Source organism: Portunus trituberculatus, chromosome 12 (genome assembly GCF_017591435.1).
Source record: "Portunus trituberculatus isolate SZX2019 chromosome 12, ASM1759143v1, whole genome shotgun sequence".
In the NCBI taxonomy this organism is placed as follows: domain Eukaryota; kingdom Metazoa; phylum Arthropoda; class Malacostraca; order Decapoda; family Portunidae; genus Portunus; species Portunus trituberculatus.
The window spans coordinates 12,320,271-12,333,121 of NC_059266.1; the positions used below are offsets into that span (position 1 = coordinate 12,320,271).

At 41.6% G+C, this 12,851-nt stretch overlaps 1 protein-coding gene across 2 annotated transcripts in view; it reads left to right on the top strand.

The window, feature by feature from the left end:
- The first annotated feature begins 1,431 nt into the window (after positions 1 to 1,431).
- The window catches only part of LOC123502589 (enhancer of mRNA-decapping protein 3-like), a 75,380-nt gene continuing 63,960 nt past the window's right edge, over positions 1,432 to 12,851 (top strand). Inside the window, exons 1-2 of one of the 2 annotated variants that reach the window (XM_045251743.1) lie at positions 1,432 to 1,552; positions 12,359 to 12,567. In XM_045251743.1, the coding sequence (XP_045107678.1) occupies positions 12,404 to 12,567 (164 nt within the window). In that variant the 5' untranslated portion in view covers positions 1,432 to 1,552; positions 12,359 to 12,403. Of the gene's footprint in view, positions 1,553 to 6,959; positions 7,065 to 12,358; positions 12,568 to 12,851 lie in introns of those variants that run through there. The other variant, XM_045251742.1, reaches the window with a different exon arrangement.

Consider the following 12,851-nt stretch of genomic DNA (forward strand, 5'->3'; position numbering starts at 1 on the left):
GTGCGCACAGATTTGTTGAAGATGCTCCAAGTGGAAGGTGGCCATACAAAGCCGTAGATCCAGGTCCTCGATATGTAGTCTACTATTGTGCGCACTTGAGTGGTCGTAGCTTGGTTTGCAAGACAAACATCAGAGGTATTTCTCCCTCAAGTAGAAATGGAAGGGCCATCAGCTTGCGTAGGTATTTGTAAGTTGCTTCATCATGGGTGTAGGCGTGCTGTAAACCAACCTCTTGTATCTAGATAAAGAAAAAGACAGTTGAAATGCTGAAAACAGTTGCTCTCATGCGGGGAATAAACTATATGACTAATCCACAGACATACTCACCTTCCTCCATGTGGCTTGTGTCCAATGGAAACCACATCCCTTGATATTAGCATGGGGGTTAAAACTCTGGCAAGACTTTCCAAAGTGCTCTTTCAAAGTCAATTGTTATATGTTTAACTGAAGTTTCATTTGCAAGACAATTTAGAAGTGCATGAAACACTTCGCAGTAATCACGTTTTTTTTCGGCCAGACATCAGGACAAACAATAGGGGCACTTGTTTTGCATGATCCTCTGTTCGCACGAAGAATCAATTAATCGTATTAAATGCACATTCAGTTTTATTCATGGGTGCTCCAAGAACAGTTGAGGGCGAAATGAACTCTCGGTGTGGGCGAACTGACTTGGCGAAACGACCTTTTGGAATGGGCGAAACGACCTTTCGGTGTGGGCGAACTGACTTTGGGCGAAACGACCTTTTAGTGTGGACGAACTGACATGTGGGCGAAATGACCGGATACCAGCAGAAACACTCCCCAAACACACCTTGCAGTCGTCCACAGACATTCTTGCTCTTACTTCTTGCGAAGTCCAGGAAAAAAAAAAAAAAGGGGAGGGTTGACCCTTTGTTTGGTCAGGTCATGGGAGCCATGTGGTCAGCGGCGGCGGGGAGACAAGCTTCTCCGCTCCACCAACAGGAAGTTTTACCCTTTTCGCATGAATAATGGTCTCCCTTGGCTGGCTTGCCAGAAGACAGGCGTCTTGGCTATCCACAGGGGAGGCCGTGAAGGTGTGCTCCTCAGAGCGGACCTCAGCACTTCTCTTCTTTGTAGGGGCTTTGTTCAAACAGAACGGAGCGAGGAAAATAGACATCCGGCAGCCACGGGCCATGGGTGCTAACTGTCATGGACCCATGATAGCATAAGAAGATATTTGCTAATGAGGGCCCCAGGCAAGAATCCATGGCTACGCCATCAGTTTGGACATAAACTTTATCGTTTAAGATAAATGGGGACTCTTTTATGCCATCTTTGCATTCATTCCAATCTTTTCTTAGACTCTGCCTACATTCTTCTATTCACTCAGTTATACGCTTATTCTATATTCAGAACACATATATATATAATTTACTACCATACTTTTCCTTTCAATAAATTCTGTGCAGGAGCGGAATGAAGACGTCCGTGGAAGTTGCAACGCAAGATCAGGATCAAGCTTTGTGTTAGCTGGAGAAAATAAACATTAGTGGCAGAGCGTTGCCCTTGATGCTGATTGTGACGGTGCACGGTGAGCTTAGAGTAAAGAGTGGGTGGTGGTTGGAATTAGGCAGGTAGAGTAGACATGAAGGGAAATAGATAAAGCAGACAGGAGGTGGAGGGGGTGGCTTTCCAGGCTACGCTGGTGGGATTGGCGGGACGGTCTGCAGAGTTTGGCCACCTTTAGGTGTTCGTACTTCAAACAATTCGCTCCGTGGTAGTTTCGCCCATGATGATGGGTTTGGTGGTGTTACTGGGGAAAGCCGTCACTCTCACTGATACGCAAAAGGAGTGCAGCTAGAAAATATACAATTCTAAAACCCTCATCTTCTATACACTTTCCCCTCGGAAATCACTCATCTAGTGCTAATATTAATAAATAAGTTTTGCGAAGAACGTGAGAATCCCTACATCAAGTTAGGTTAGGATTTGTTAGAATGCATCATGTTTTTATATGAGTAAAACAAAAATCTATTGGAAAAGAAAAATCTGAAATATAATGATTTTCTTAAAATCGGAGATTTCTTCCAAAATCTTGAGAATTTTTCCAGCGGTCAGAAATGTTGATTTTGTGTTGTAGGCATGCATCAAAATATAACTTTTGATGCATTCCTTATTACTTAATGTCAGACTGGTGCCATTCTCCTTGTTCTTTTTTTTATGTTGCAATTCATAGTGCCTGTAGGTATACTTGAAGAGTGTGGGAAGTGCTGTTCAGCTTCCACACATTAGCAGCACAGGCTATTTTCTTTATAGTGGTATTTGGTGTAAGGCAATTACACCACTTAGAACCTTGGTATCATGGTGACATGTAGGTAACTATAAACCACTCAATAAATGGCAGTTTCAAGGTGGCACATGATGGGATTCAAACCTATGCATGGCCTTATTAATATAGCTGAATCAGATACAAGCACAGAACTCAATTTCATGTAAAAGAGTTGGTGATCTTGCTGTAAAAGTAGAAAAATTGTGTGGCATGCATGCAGTATATCTGTATTAGCACTCAGGAGTATGGCAGAAATTCAAGATATTTTAAGTCCATTGGTATAATTTTTGAGATGTTTTGATAGGTTATCTTTAGTTATTAATATCCTATATGGGGGTGGGTAGCACAGACGCCCCCGGCTAGTATAGGTTATTTCAGAAGAATTTGGAATATAGATTGGTGGGTGGGTGGAATGCGGACTTATTATAAATAACTGTTTCAAGTTATTATAGTCACATACAAATGAATGTTTTTATTCTAAGTAGTACATTTTTAAAAGTAGCTAAGTACAGTTGTGCCTCGTGTTGACAGACACTTCAGGTATGAGGGGTTGTCTGTAAGACCCTTTCCTTTGTGGTATTTTATTCTTTTAATAATGCAATTTTTTTTTTTTTTCTTTTATAATTTAATGAGTCCTTACTCTACACTCAATGTTCAAATGAAAGTGTTCATTATTGTTTAAGAAGTTTACAGTAATAAAAATTTGTGTTACCAAAAATAGATGAATTAAAGAAATAGTTTCCCATTTCTTGTAATGGCCAATACCCAATATATGGAGGAGGTAGTAGACACCTACTGAAACAATAACTTACTCCCAGTGAGATCTAATAGCACTAGTTCAGGAGGTGCTGTGAACCTTCCATTAAAGCTAGTTGTGATCTCGTTGAATATTTCCCTTTGTGTCTCACAACTCTAGGGGGTAGTCATAGCCTACCCTATAAAGACAGCTCTCCTTCTTCACACAAAACTACATGCACTTACCACACATACCACGCTCTTGAGTCTTCCGAATTTTCCACCATCTGGATACGACTTAACAGTCACTCTCAAACTAAATTCATCTGTGCTGTTTATCTCTCCCCTAACTCTTCTGACTATAGTAATTACTTCAACTACTTAACTTCTAAAGTGGAGCACATTCTGTCCTTCTACCCTTTCGCTGAGATTTCCATTCTTGGATATTTCAATGTTCACCACCAGCTTTGGCTTTCCTCTCCCTTCACTGACCACCCTGGTGAACTACCCTTCAACTTTGCTATCCTTCATGACCTAGAGCAACTGGTGCAACACCCTACTCGTATTCCTGACCGCCTTGGAGACACGCCCAACATTCTTGATCTCTTCCTCACCTCTAACCCTTCTGCTTATGCTGTCACCCTTTCATCTCCGTTGGGCTCCTCCGATCACAATCTCATTTCTGTATCTTGTCCTATTTTTCCAATCCCTCTGTAGGATCCCCCAAAGCGAAGGTGCCTCTGGCATTTTGCCTCTGCCAGTTGGAGGGACCTGAGGAGGTATTATGCTGATTTTCCCCGGAATGATTATTGCTTCCGTGTCAGAGACCCATCTCTTTGTGCTGAACGCATAACAGAGGTGTTAGTATCTGGCATGGAGGTGTACATTCCTCATTCTTTTTCTCAACCTAAACCTTCTAAATCTTGGTTTAACTCAGCCTGTTCTCGTGCTATACATGATAGAGAGGTTGCCCACAAAAGGTACTTGAGCCTTCCATCCCCTGGATCTCACGCACTTTATATCTCTGCCCGGAATCATGCCAAGTCTGTTCTTCAACTTGCCAAACACTCTTTCATAAATAGGAAATGTCAAAATCTTTCAAACTCAAACTCTCCTCGTGACTTCTGGCATCTAGCCAAAAAAATCTCAAAACTTCACTTCTTCATCTTTCCCTCCTTTATTTCATCCTGACGGCACCACTGCCATCTCTTCTGTCTCTAAAGCTGAACTCTTTTCTCAAACCTTTGCTCACAACTCCACCTTGGACGATTCTGGGCTTGTCCCTCCCTCTCTTTCTCCCTCTGACTATTTCATGTCTACAATCAAAATTCTTCGTAATGATGTTTTCCATGCCCTTGCTGGCCTAAACCCTCGGAAGGCTTATGGACCTGATGGGGTCCCTCCTATTGTTCTCAAAAACTGTGCTTCTGTGCTTGCACCTTGCCTGGCCAAACTCTTCCAACTTTGTCTATCGACTTCTACCTTTCCTTCCTGCTGGAAGTTCGCCTACATTCAGCCTGTTCCTAAAAAGGGTGACCATTCTAACCCCTCAAACTACCGTCCTATAGCTTTAATCTCTTGCTTGTCTAAAGTTTTTGAATCTATCCTGAATAGGAAGATTCTCAAACATCTGTCACTTCACAATCTTTTGTCTGATCGCCAGTATGGCTTCTGTCAAGGTCGCTCTATTGGTGATCTTCTGGCTTTCCTTACTGAGTCTTGGTCATCCTCTTTTAGAGATTTCGGTGAAACTTTTGCTGTTACGTTAGACATATCAAAAGCTTTTGATAGAGTCTGGCATAAAGCTTTGATTTCAAAACCGCCCTCCTACGGCTTCTATCCTTCTTTCTGCAACTTTATCTCAAGTTTTCTTTCTGACCACTCTATTGTTGCTGTGGTAGACAGCTACTGTTCTCCTAAACCTATTAATAGTGGTGTTCCTCAGGGTTCTGTCCTGTCACCCACTCTCTTTCTATTATTCATTAATGACCTTCTTAACCAAACTTCTTGCCCTATCCACTCCTACGCTGATGATACCACCCTACATCTTTCCATGTTCTTTCAGAGACGTCCAACCCTTCAGGAAATCAACAGATCACACAGGGACGCCACGGAACGCCTGACTTCCGATCTTTCTAAGATTTCCGATTGGGACAGAGAAAATCTAGTAGTTTTCTTGCTTCAAAAACTCAATTCCTTCATCTATCAACTCGACACAACCTTCCAGACAACTATCCCCTCATCTTCAATGACACTCAACTGTCTCCCTCTTCCACAATGAATATCCTCGGTCTGTCCTTTGCTCATAATCTTAACTGGAAACTTCACATCTCATCTCTTGCTAAAACAGCTTCTATGAAATTCGGTGTTCTGAGGCGTCTCCGACAGTTTTTCTCGCCCCTCCAACTGCTTACTCTGTATAAGGGCCTTATCCATCCCTGTATGGAGTACTCTTTGCATGTTTGGGGAGGTTCCAGTCACACAGCTTTGCTTGATAGGGTGGAATCGAAAGCTCTTCGTCTCATCAACTCCCCTCCTCTGACTAACTGTCTTTAGTCTCTTTCTCACCGCTGAAATGTTACATCTCTTTCTATATTTTATCGCTATTTTCATGGTAATTGTTCTACTGATCTTGCTAACTGCATGCCTCCTATCCTCCTGTGGCCACGCTGCACAAGGCTTTCTTCTTCCTCTCATCCCTATTCTGTCCAACTCTAATGCAAGAGTTAACCAGTACGCTCAATCATTCATCCCTTTCACTGGTAAACGCTGGAACTCCCTCCCTGCATCTGTATTTCCGAATTCCTACAACTTGTTTTCTTTTAAGAGGGAGGTATCGAGGCATTTGCTCCCCTAATTCTGGCAGACGGTTTTGGCACTTTTTGAACTCTTTGGAGAGCCAGCACTCAAGTGGGCGTTTTTCTAACTTTCTTTTTTGTTTTGCCCTACGTAAAAAAAAAAAAAAATGTGGTCCAGTGGCATCTCTGAAAAGCATTTATTGATTGCCTGAAGGACAATGGATCGTCAGATTCAGAGTAGACTACCTCCTCACTATTGCCACCTCTTCATAGAACAAGGACTTTGCCTTCTTTCTCTAACAAAGCTCCACCTTCTTACCGTTTGTCTCTATCTTTCTTTCTCTCCCTCTGGTTTTTTTTTTTTTTATATAAATTGATGTTTCCAAAATTACTTCCAAAATCCTTCTAGCTTTTGTTGCACATCGCCCTTGTGGTAAAAATGAAGGCGTGCTCTCTATAGAAAAGTGGCATCTTAGCAGGAAATTGCGACACTGCCAAGTGCTGGGCCTGATACCTCACAGGGTCGCACCTTATGCAGTCTTGCTATAGAATATTGTCTTGCTGCTAACTCGCCATATTGCAACCCTCACAGCCAAACTAAGGCAGTAATCTGCAATGTGAACAAATACTTTGGAAGAAAGAGAAAGAGCATGCTATCAGGCGGCTGTGTTATTTACATCGCTTTTGCCACCACACTAATTATGTCATCTACAGGAACAAAACCTTGTCCATTTCATACTAAATTACCCTCAGTCAAAAGAAGAAAGAAATAAAATTGTAGACCTCCAAAGTATGGTGAGTGAGAAAAAATTAAATGATTGGAGAGTTTTAATTGTAGAGTCTGTCTTCTACACATTTGTCAGCCACAGCACTCTCTCTCTCTCTCTCTCTCTCTCTCTCTCTCTCTCTCTCTCTCTCTCTCTCTCTCTCTCTCTCTCTCTCTCTCTCTCTCTCTCTCTCTCTCTCTCTCTCTCTCTCTCTCTCTCTCTCTCTCTCTCTCTCTCTCTCTCTCTCTCTCTCTCTCTCTCTCTCTCTCTCTCTCTCTCTCTCTCTCTCTCTCTCTCTCTCTCTCTCTCTCTCTCTCTCTCTCTCTCTCTCTCTCTCTCTCTCTCTCTCTCTCTCTAGCATTTCACTTTAGCAGGCCATGGGTCCAACCAGCCCTGGACCACAAATCACCATGAGAGTCACTCAGATGACCCAACAGGCAAGCAGTTGCCAATATCCATCTAATAACAAGCTTTGTAAGTTGTAAACAAACAAAATGAGTTACAATGGTATCTACCATGCCTTTTTTTGGCTTGTATATCATGTCACATGCATATTTATCCATGTCACCACTTGGGAACTATGGATTCATGGGGTAAAAATGCCATGATGGTCTAAAAAAATTGGTTAGTGTCTGACCAGTCCTTTATTGAGGGAAATCCATTTGTGGGAGGTACATTATTGCAAGGCACCACAGTATGTCGAGTCACAGTGTGGTGTAAAAGTTAAATCATTCATTACAAGTGAGTAATTTATTAAAATGTTATTTGACTGAATGTGAAGAATATGAATATCAGCATGAAAAAGAAAAAAATAAGTTCTTTATTAATCTAAAAAGAAACTAATGTCAATGTGTAATGTTACTTAGTCATATTGTATTGCTGATGTCAGTTTAGGTGTTGCCTACACTTGATAAGGTGCTGCAGGACTTCATGAAGGCTGCTTTAGTAATCTCATCTTGATACTCTTCCCATAAACTGTTGTGAATTGAAGTGTATCTCAACCTCTACCATCTGTTTAATTGATTTTCATACACCAATATCATTTGCTGTTTGATAGTGCTGCTTCTTTTACCAGTTCTCCCCACACCATCACCCAATAGTATGCACATAAAATTCCTGAAATATGTTCACCATTGAAGACTGGACACTCTCTCTCTCTCTCTCTCTCTCTCTCTCTCTCTCTCTCTCTCTCTCTCTCTCTCTCTCTCTCTCTCTCTCTCTCTCTCTCTCTTTTTTTTTTTCTCTCCCCTCTCTTCACTTTATGAATGCATATGAAGTGGTGCCTCGCAATATCAGACACTTTGGGTGTGAGTGGTTTTTTGTTACTGCGAGTTGTATGTTGCAGAAACCAGTTTGTCTGTTAGGCACTGAAACACCCCATTTCTCTTTTTTGTAGTTTGTTCTCTTTAAATAGTGTAAATATGATACAGGCAACCCCCACTTAACGAAGGGATTACGATCCTAAAAACCCTTCGATAAGCGAAACTTCGTTAAGCAAACCAATTATAACAAGTTTGACCCCTGACAACTTCCATTGAGATTAAATAAAGCGATAGTGCATCGTATACCGTCCTATAGCTTTAATCTCTTGCTTGTCTAAAGTTTTTGAATCTATCCTGAATAGGAAGATTCTCAAACATCTGTCACTTCACAATCTTCTGTCTGATCGCCAGTATGGCTTCCGTCAAGGTCGCTCTACTGGAGATCTTCTGGCTTTCCTTACTGAGTCTTCTTGGTCATCCTCTTTTAGAGATTTCGGTGAAACTTTTGCTGTTGCGTTAGACATATGAAAAGCTTTTGATAGAGTCTGGCATAAAGCTTTGATTTCAAAACTACCCTCCTACGGCTTCTATCCTTCTCTCTGCAACTTTATCTCATGTTTCCTTTCCGACCGCTCTATTGCTGCTGTGGTAGACAGCTACTGTTCTCCTAAACCTATTAATAGTGGTGTTCCTCAGGGTTCTGTCCTGTCACCCACTCTCTTTCTATTATTCATTAATGACCTTCTTAACCAAACTTCTTGCCCTATCCACTCCTACGCTGATGATACCACCCTACATCTTTCCACGTTCTTTCAGAGACGTCCAACCCTTCAGGAAATTAACAGATCACGTGGGGATGCCACAGAACGCCTGACTTCCAATCTTTCTAAAATTTCCGATTGGGGCAGAGAAAATCTAGTAGTTTTCAATGCCTCAAAAACTCAATTCCTCCATCTATCAACTCGACACAACCTTCCAGACAACTATCCCCTCTTCTTCAATGACACTCAACTGTCTTCCTCTTCCACAATGAATATCCTCGATCTGTCCTTTGCTCATAATCTTAACTGGAAACTTCACATCTCATCTCTTGCTAAAACAGCTTCTATGAAGTTGGGTGTTCTGAGGCGTCTCCGCCAGTTTTTCTCGCCCCTCCAACTGCTTACTCTGTATAAGGGCCTTATCCGTCCCTGTATGGAGTACTCTTCGCATGTTTCGGGGAGGGTTCCAGTTACACAGCTTTGCTTGATAGGGTGGAATCGAAAGCTCTTCGTCTCATCAACTCCCCTCGTCTGACTAACTGTCTTCAGTCTCTTTCTCACCGCCGAAATGTTGCATCCCTTTCTATATTTTATCGCTATTTTCATGGTAACTGTTCTACTGTTCTACTAACCAGGCAGGTTACAAGCACAGAAGCATAGTTTTTCAGAACAATAGGAGGGACCCCATCAGGTCTATAAACATTCTGAGGGTTTAGGTCAGTGAGAGCATGGAAAACATCATTATGAAGAACTTTGATTGTAGGCATGAAATAGCCAGAGGGAGGAGGAGATGGAAGGACAAGCCCAAAATCATCCAAGGTGGAGTTGTTAGCAAAGGTTTCAGAGAAGAGTTCAGCTTTAGAGACAGAAGAGAAGGCAGTGGTGCCATCAGGATAAAATTAAGAAGGGAAAGGTAAAGAAGTAAAGTTATTAGAGATGTTTTTTGGTCAGATGTCGGAAGTCTCAAGGGGATTTGAAGTTTGAGAGATTTTGACATTTTCTATTTACGAAGGAGTGTTTGGCAAGTTGAAGAACAGACTTGGCATGATTCTGGGCAGAATTATAAAGTGCATGAGATTCAGGCGATGGAAGGCTCAAGTACCTATTGTGGGCAACCTCTCTATCATGTATAGCATGAGAACAGGCTGTGTTAAACCAAGGTTTAGAAGGTATAAGAGTGAGGAATGTATGCTTCCATACCAGACACTATCACCTCTGTTGTATGTTCAACACACACAGATGGATCAGACATGGAAACAGTAATCATTCCAGGGAAAATCAGCATAATACCTCCTCAGGTCCCCCCAAATTGGCTGAGGCAAAATGCCAGAGGCACCTCTGCTTTGGGGATCCTGAGGAGGAATTAGAGAAATAGGATAAGATGCAGAAATGAGATTGTAATCAGAGGAGCCTAACAGAGAAGATAGGGTAACAGCATAAGCTGAAGGATTAGATGTAAGGAAAAGGTCAAGAGTATTGGGCTATCTCCAAAATGGTCTGGGATATGAGTAGGGTGTTACATCAGTTGCTCTAAGTCATGGAGGATAGCAAAGTTGAAGGCTAATTCACCAATGAAAGGAGAGGAAAACCAAAGCTGATGGTGAACATTGAGATTTCCACGAAAGGGTAGAGGGACAGAATGAGGTCCACTTTGGAAGTTAAATAGTCAAAGAATTTACTATAGTCAGAAGAGTTAGGGGAGAGATAGACAGCAGAGATAGATTTAGTTAGAGAGTGACTATTGAGTCAAAGCCAGATGGTGGAAAACTCGGAAGATTCAAGAGCGTGGGCATGAGAGCAAGTTAAGTGGTGCACATAGAAGCAACATCCAGCTTTGGAACAAAAATGAGGATAGGAAAAGTAGGAGGAAACAGTTGCTTCCAACAGCTTTGTTTTTTTGGTGAAGAAAAGAAAATTAGGTTTAGTAGAGGAGAGGTGGTGTTCTACGGATTGAAAATTAGAGCTAAGACCGCGAATGTTGCAGATGCTAAAGAAGAAAAAGTTGAGGGAGGTCTCAAGACATTTTGGGTCTCTATCTGAAGAGCAGTTTGACCTAGGGACATTTATGGTTACCTTCCCAGAAGGGGACTCTGAGGTTGTATTAGTAGTAGCCATTTTTTTTTATTATGAGTGAAGGAAGTGTAAAAGCATGTTGTTTTGTGAGGAAGAGAGTTGGTCTTTAGAGGGCAGGCTGTGACTGGCCCTTGAATTGTAAGACACAAAGTAAGACTTTAATGGAAGGTTCACAGCACTCCCTGAAGTGATCCATGGTCTGGAATAGAACTAGTGCTATTAGACTTCATTGGGAATAAATTATTGTTTTGGTATGTGTGTACTGCCTCCTCGTCATTACTACAAGGTCCATTATCTCTAGGTACCGCTGTATTTCTCTTTCACCACAATTATTGCTTAGATATACTTACCAGAATTACAAAGGCAATATGGCCATCATTCACATATATCACACTGTATAGCATGTTGGCAACTTGAGACAGTCTTCCTGCAAAGGATACACTTGTACTGCACCATTTTGACAGTGGCAAATGTCAGGCTAAATTGATAGCTTTCATAATACTTGCCATCCATGAAAACATTATCTGGACAATTATAACTCTTAGGCTAAACTAATAGGTTTCTAAATATTTGCCATCCATGAAAATTTCACTGTATTTGACCAACAATGAGCACCAAATGTATACAAATGCTCACAGTTATGATATATTCAGTAAAAGTTTAAAGTTTAGGTAAGTAGGTAATCCACTCGGTGGCAAATCCACTGGGCGGCAAACAGGATTCTCATTAGGTAGTTAAACCTCAGGTGCAAACACTCCAGGTGGTAAAACCTCCAGCATCCTGTTACCCTGCTGCTGTGCTGATTGAGGGATGTGGAAGAGGCTGAGAGGAGACTGGGAGATAGTAATGATAAGATTTAAATTTTAAGAGATGTGAAGAGGTGAGATGGATAAAGAAGGGGAAGAAAGATGGTAGGTGCATATTGAAGATCAGGGCTGGAAAAGGGAGCTCATATGATATGGATACAACTTAGCCTTTTCTCATGTGATTAACACTTGCATGGCAGATAGAATTAAGATTACAGAATATCATGTAATGTATGTCAGTTCAGAAACTAGTTGAAACAATTTTAAAAAATGTGAAAGGTTTTTAACCTTAGGGATTTGGTGGCCTTGGAAGCTGTGGTGACACAAGGTAAAAGGTTGATAAGTACCAAGAAGAGTCGTCGTCATGATGGATGCCATGTTCTTATCTTGATATGGTTTCCAGCATCCTTTCCCAACAAATTCTTGCTTATGTGATTGTTTGGCTAAGTTTAGTTAGGGTAGGTCAAGTTTAACTAGTCAAGTTAGTTAGGATGCTAGCAGCAAAATCAAGATCAAGGTGATGGCCACTATTACAGCAAGGACAACTAACCTTTTATTTTGTTTTTCCAACAAGTTCCTGGTAGTTGATATATAATGGATGTTATTCTCTAATCTTACTTTTATCTGATGTTTAAGTATTAAGCTTCTGAAGGAGGCCAAGTCTATCTCAATATCCCTCTTTGAAGTAATTAAAAAAAAAAAACACCCAATCTTACCAGTATTATTTCAGTAAAGAGCACAAAATATATCTGTGAAATTCAAGAATGCTAGCATAAAAAACAAACAAACATGACCTAGACTCAACTACTTAGTGGATTTTGACATGTAACAATAGTGTAGCATAATGTATTCCACCTCTCATGCAGGCCTGCACTTGTACCAACACTCCTCACTACTGGTAGAGGCAAGACATGACGGAGGAGTACGTGGGATGCCAGGTGTCAGTGGAGGTTGGGGGAGGCTTGGGATTTTACCAGGGCAAAGTGGTTGCCATCAACACTCAGAGACAGACCTTGTCCCTTACCCAAGTCATTCACAATGGTCGGCCAGCACCTCTATCTGAAGTCACCATTAAGTGAGTATCTGATTGCTACTGCTGTTAACCCCTTCAGTACTGGGACACATTTTTACCAGAGGCTTTGGCTAAAATTAGAAATAAGGATGCAACCCCTGTGGTATGCAGTGTGTTGCCAAGGAGGGGACTGGGAGGTGAATGGCTGTCCAGGGCTATTGCATTAAATTGTAGACTTGCAGATCACTGCAAGAGCAATGGATGGGCGTTCATTGATAACTGGGACCTCTTTTACGGCAAAGACACCTTGTATGCCAGGGATGGAGTGCATTTATCACGCCAAGGTG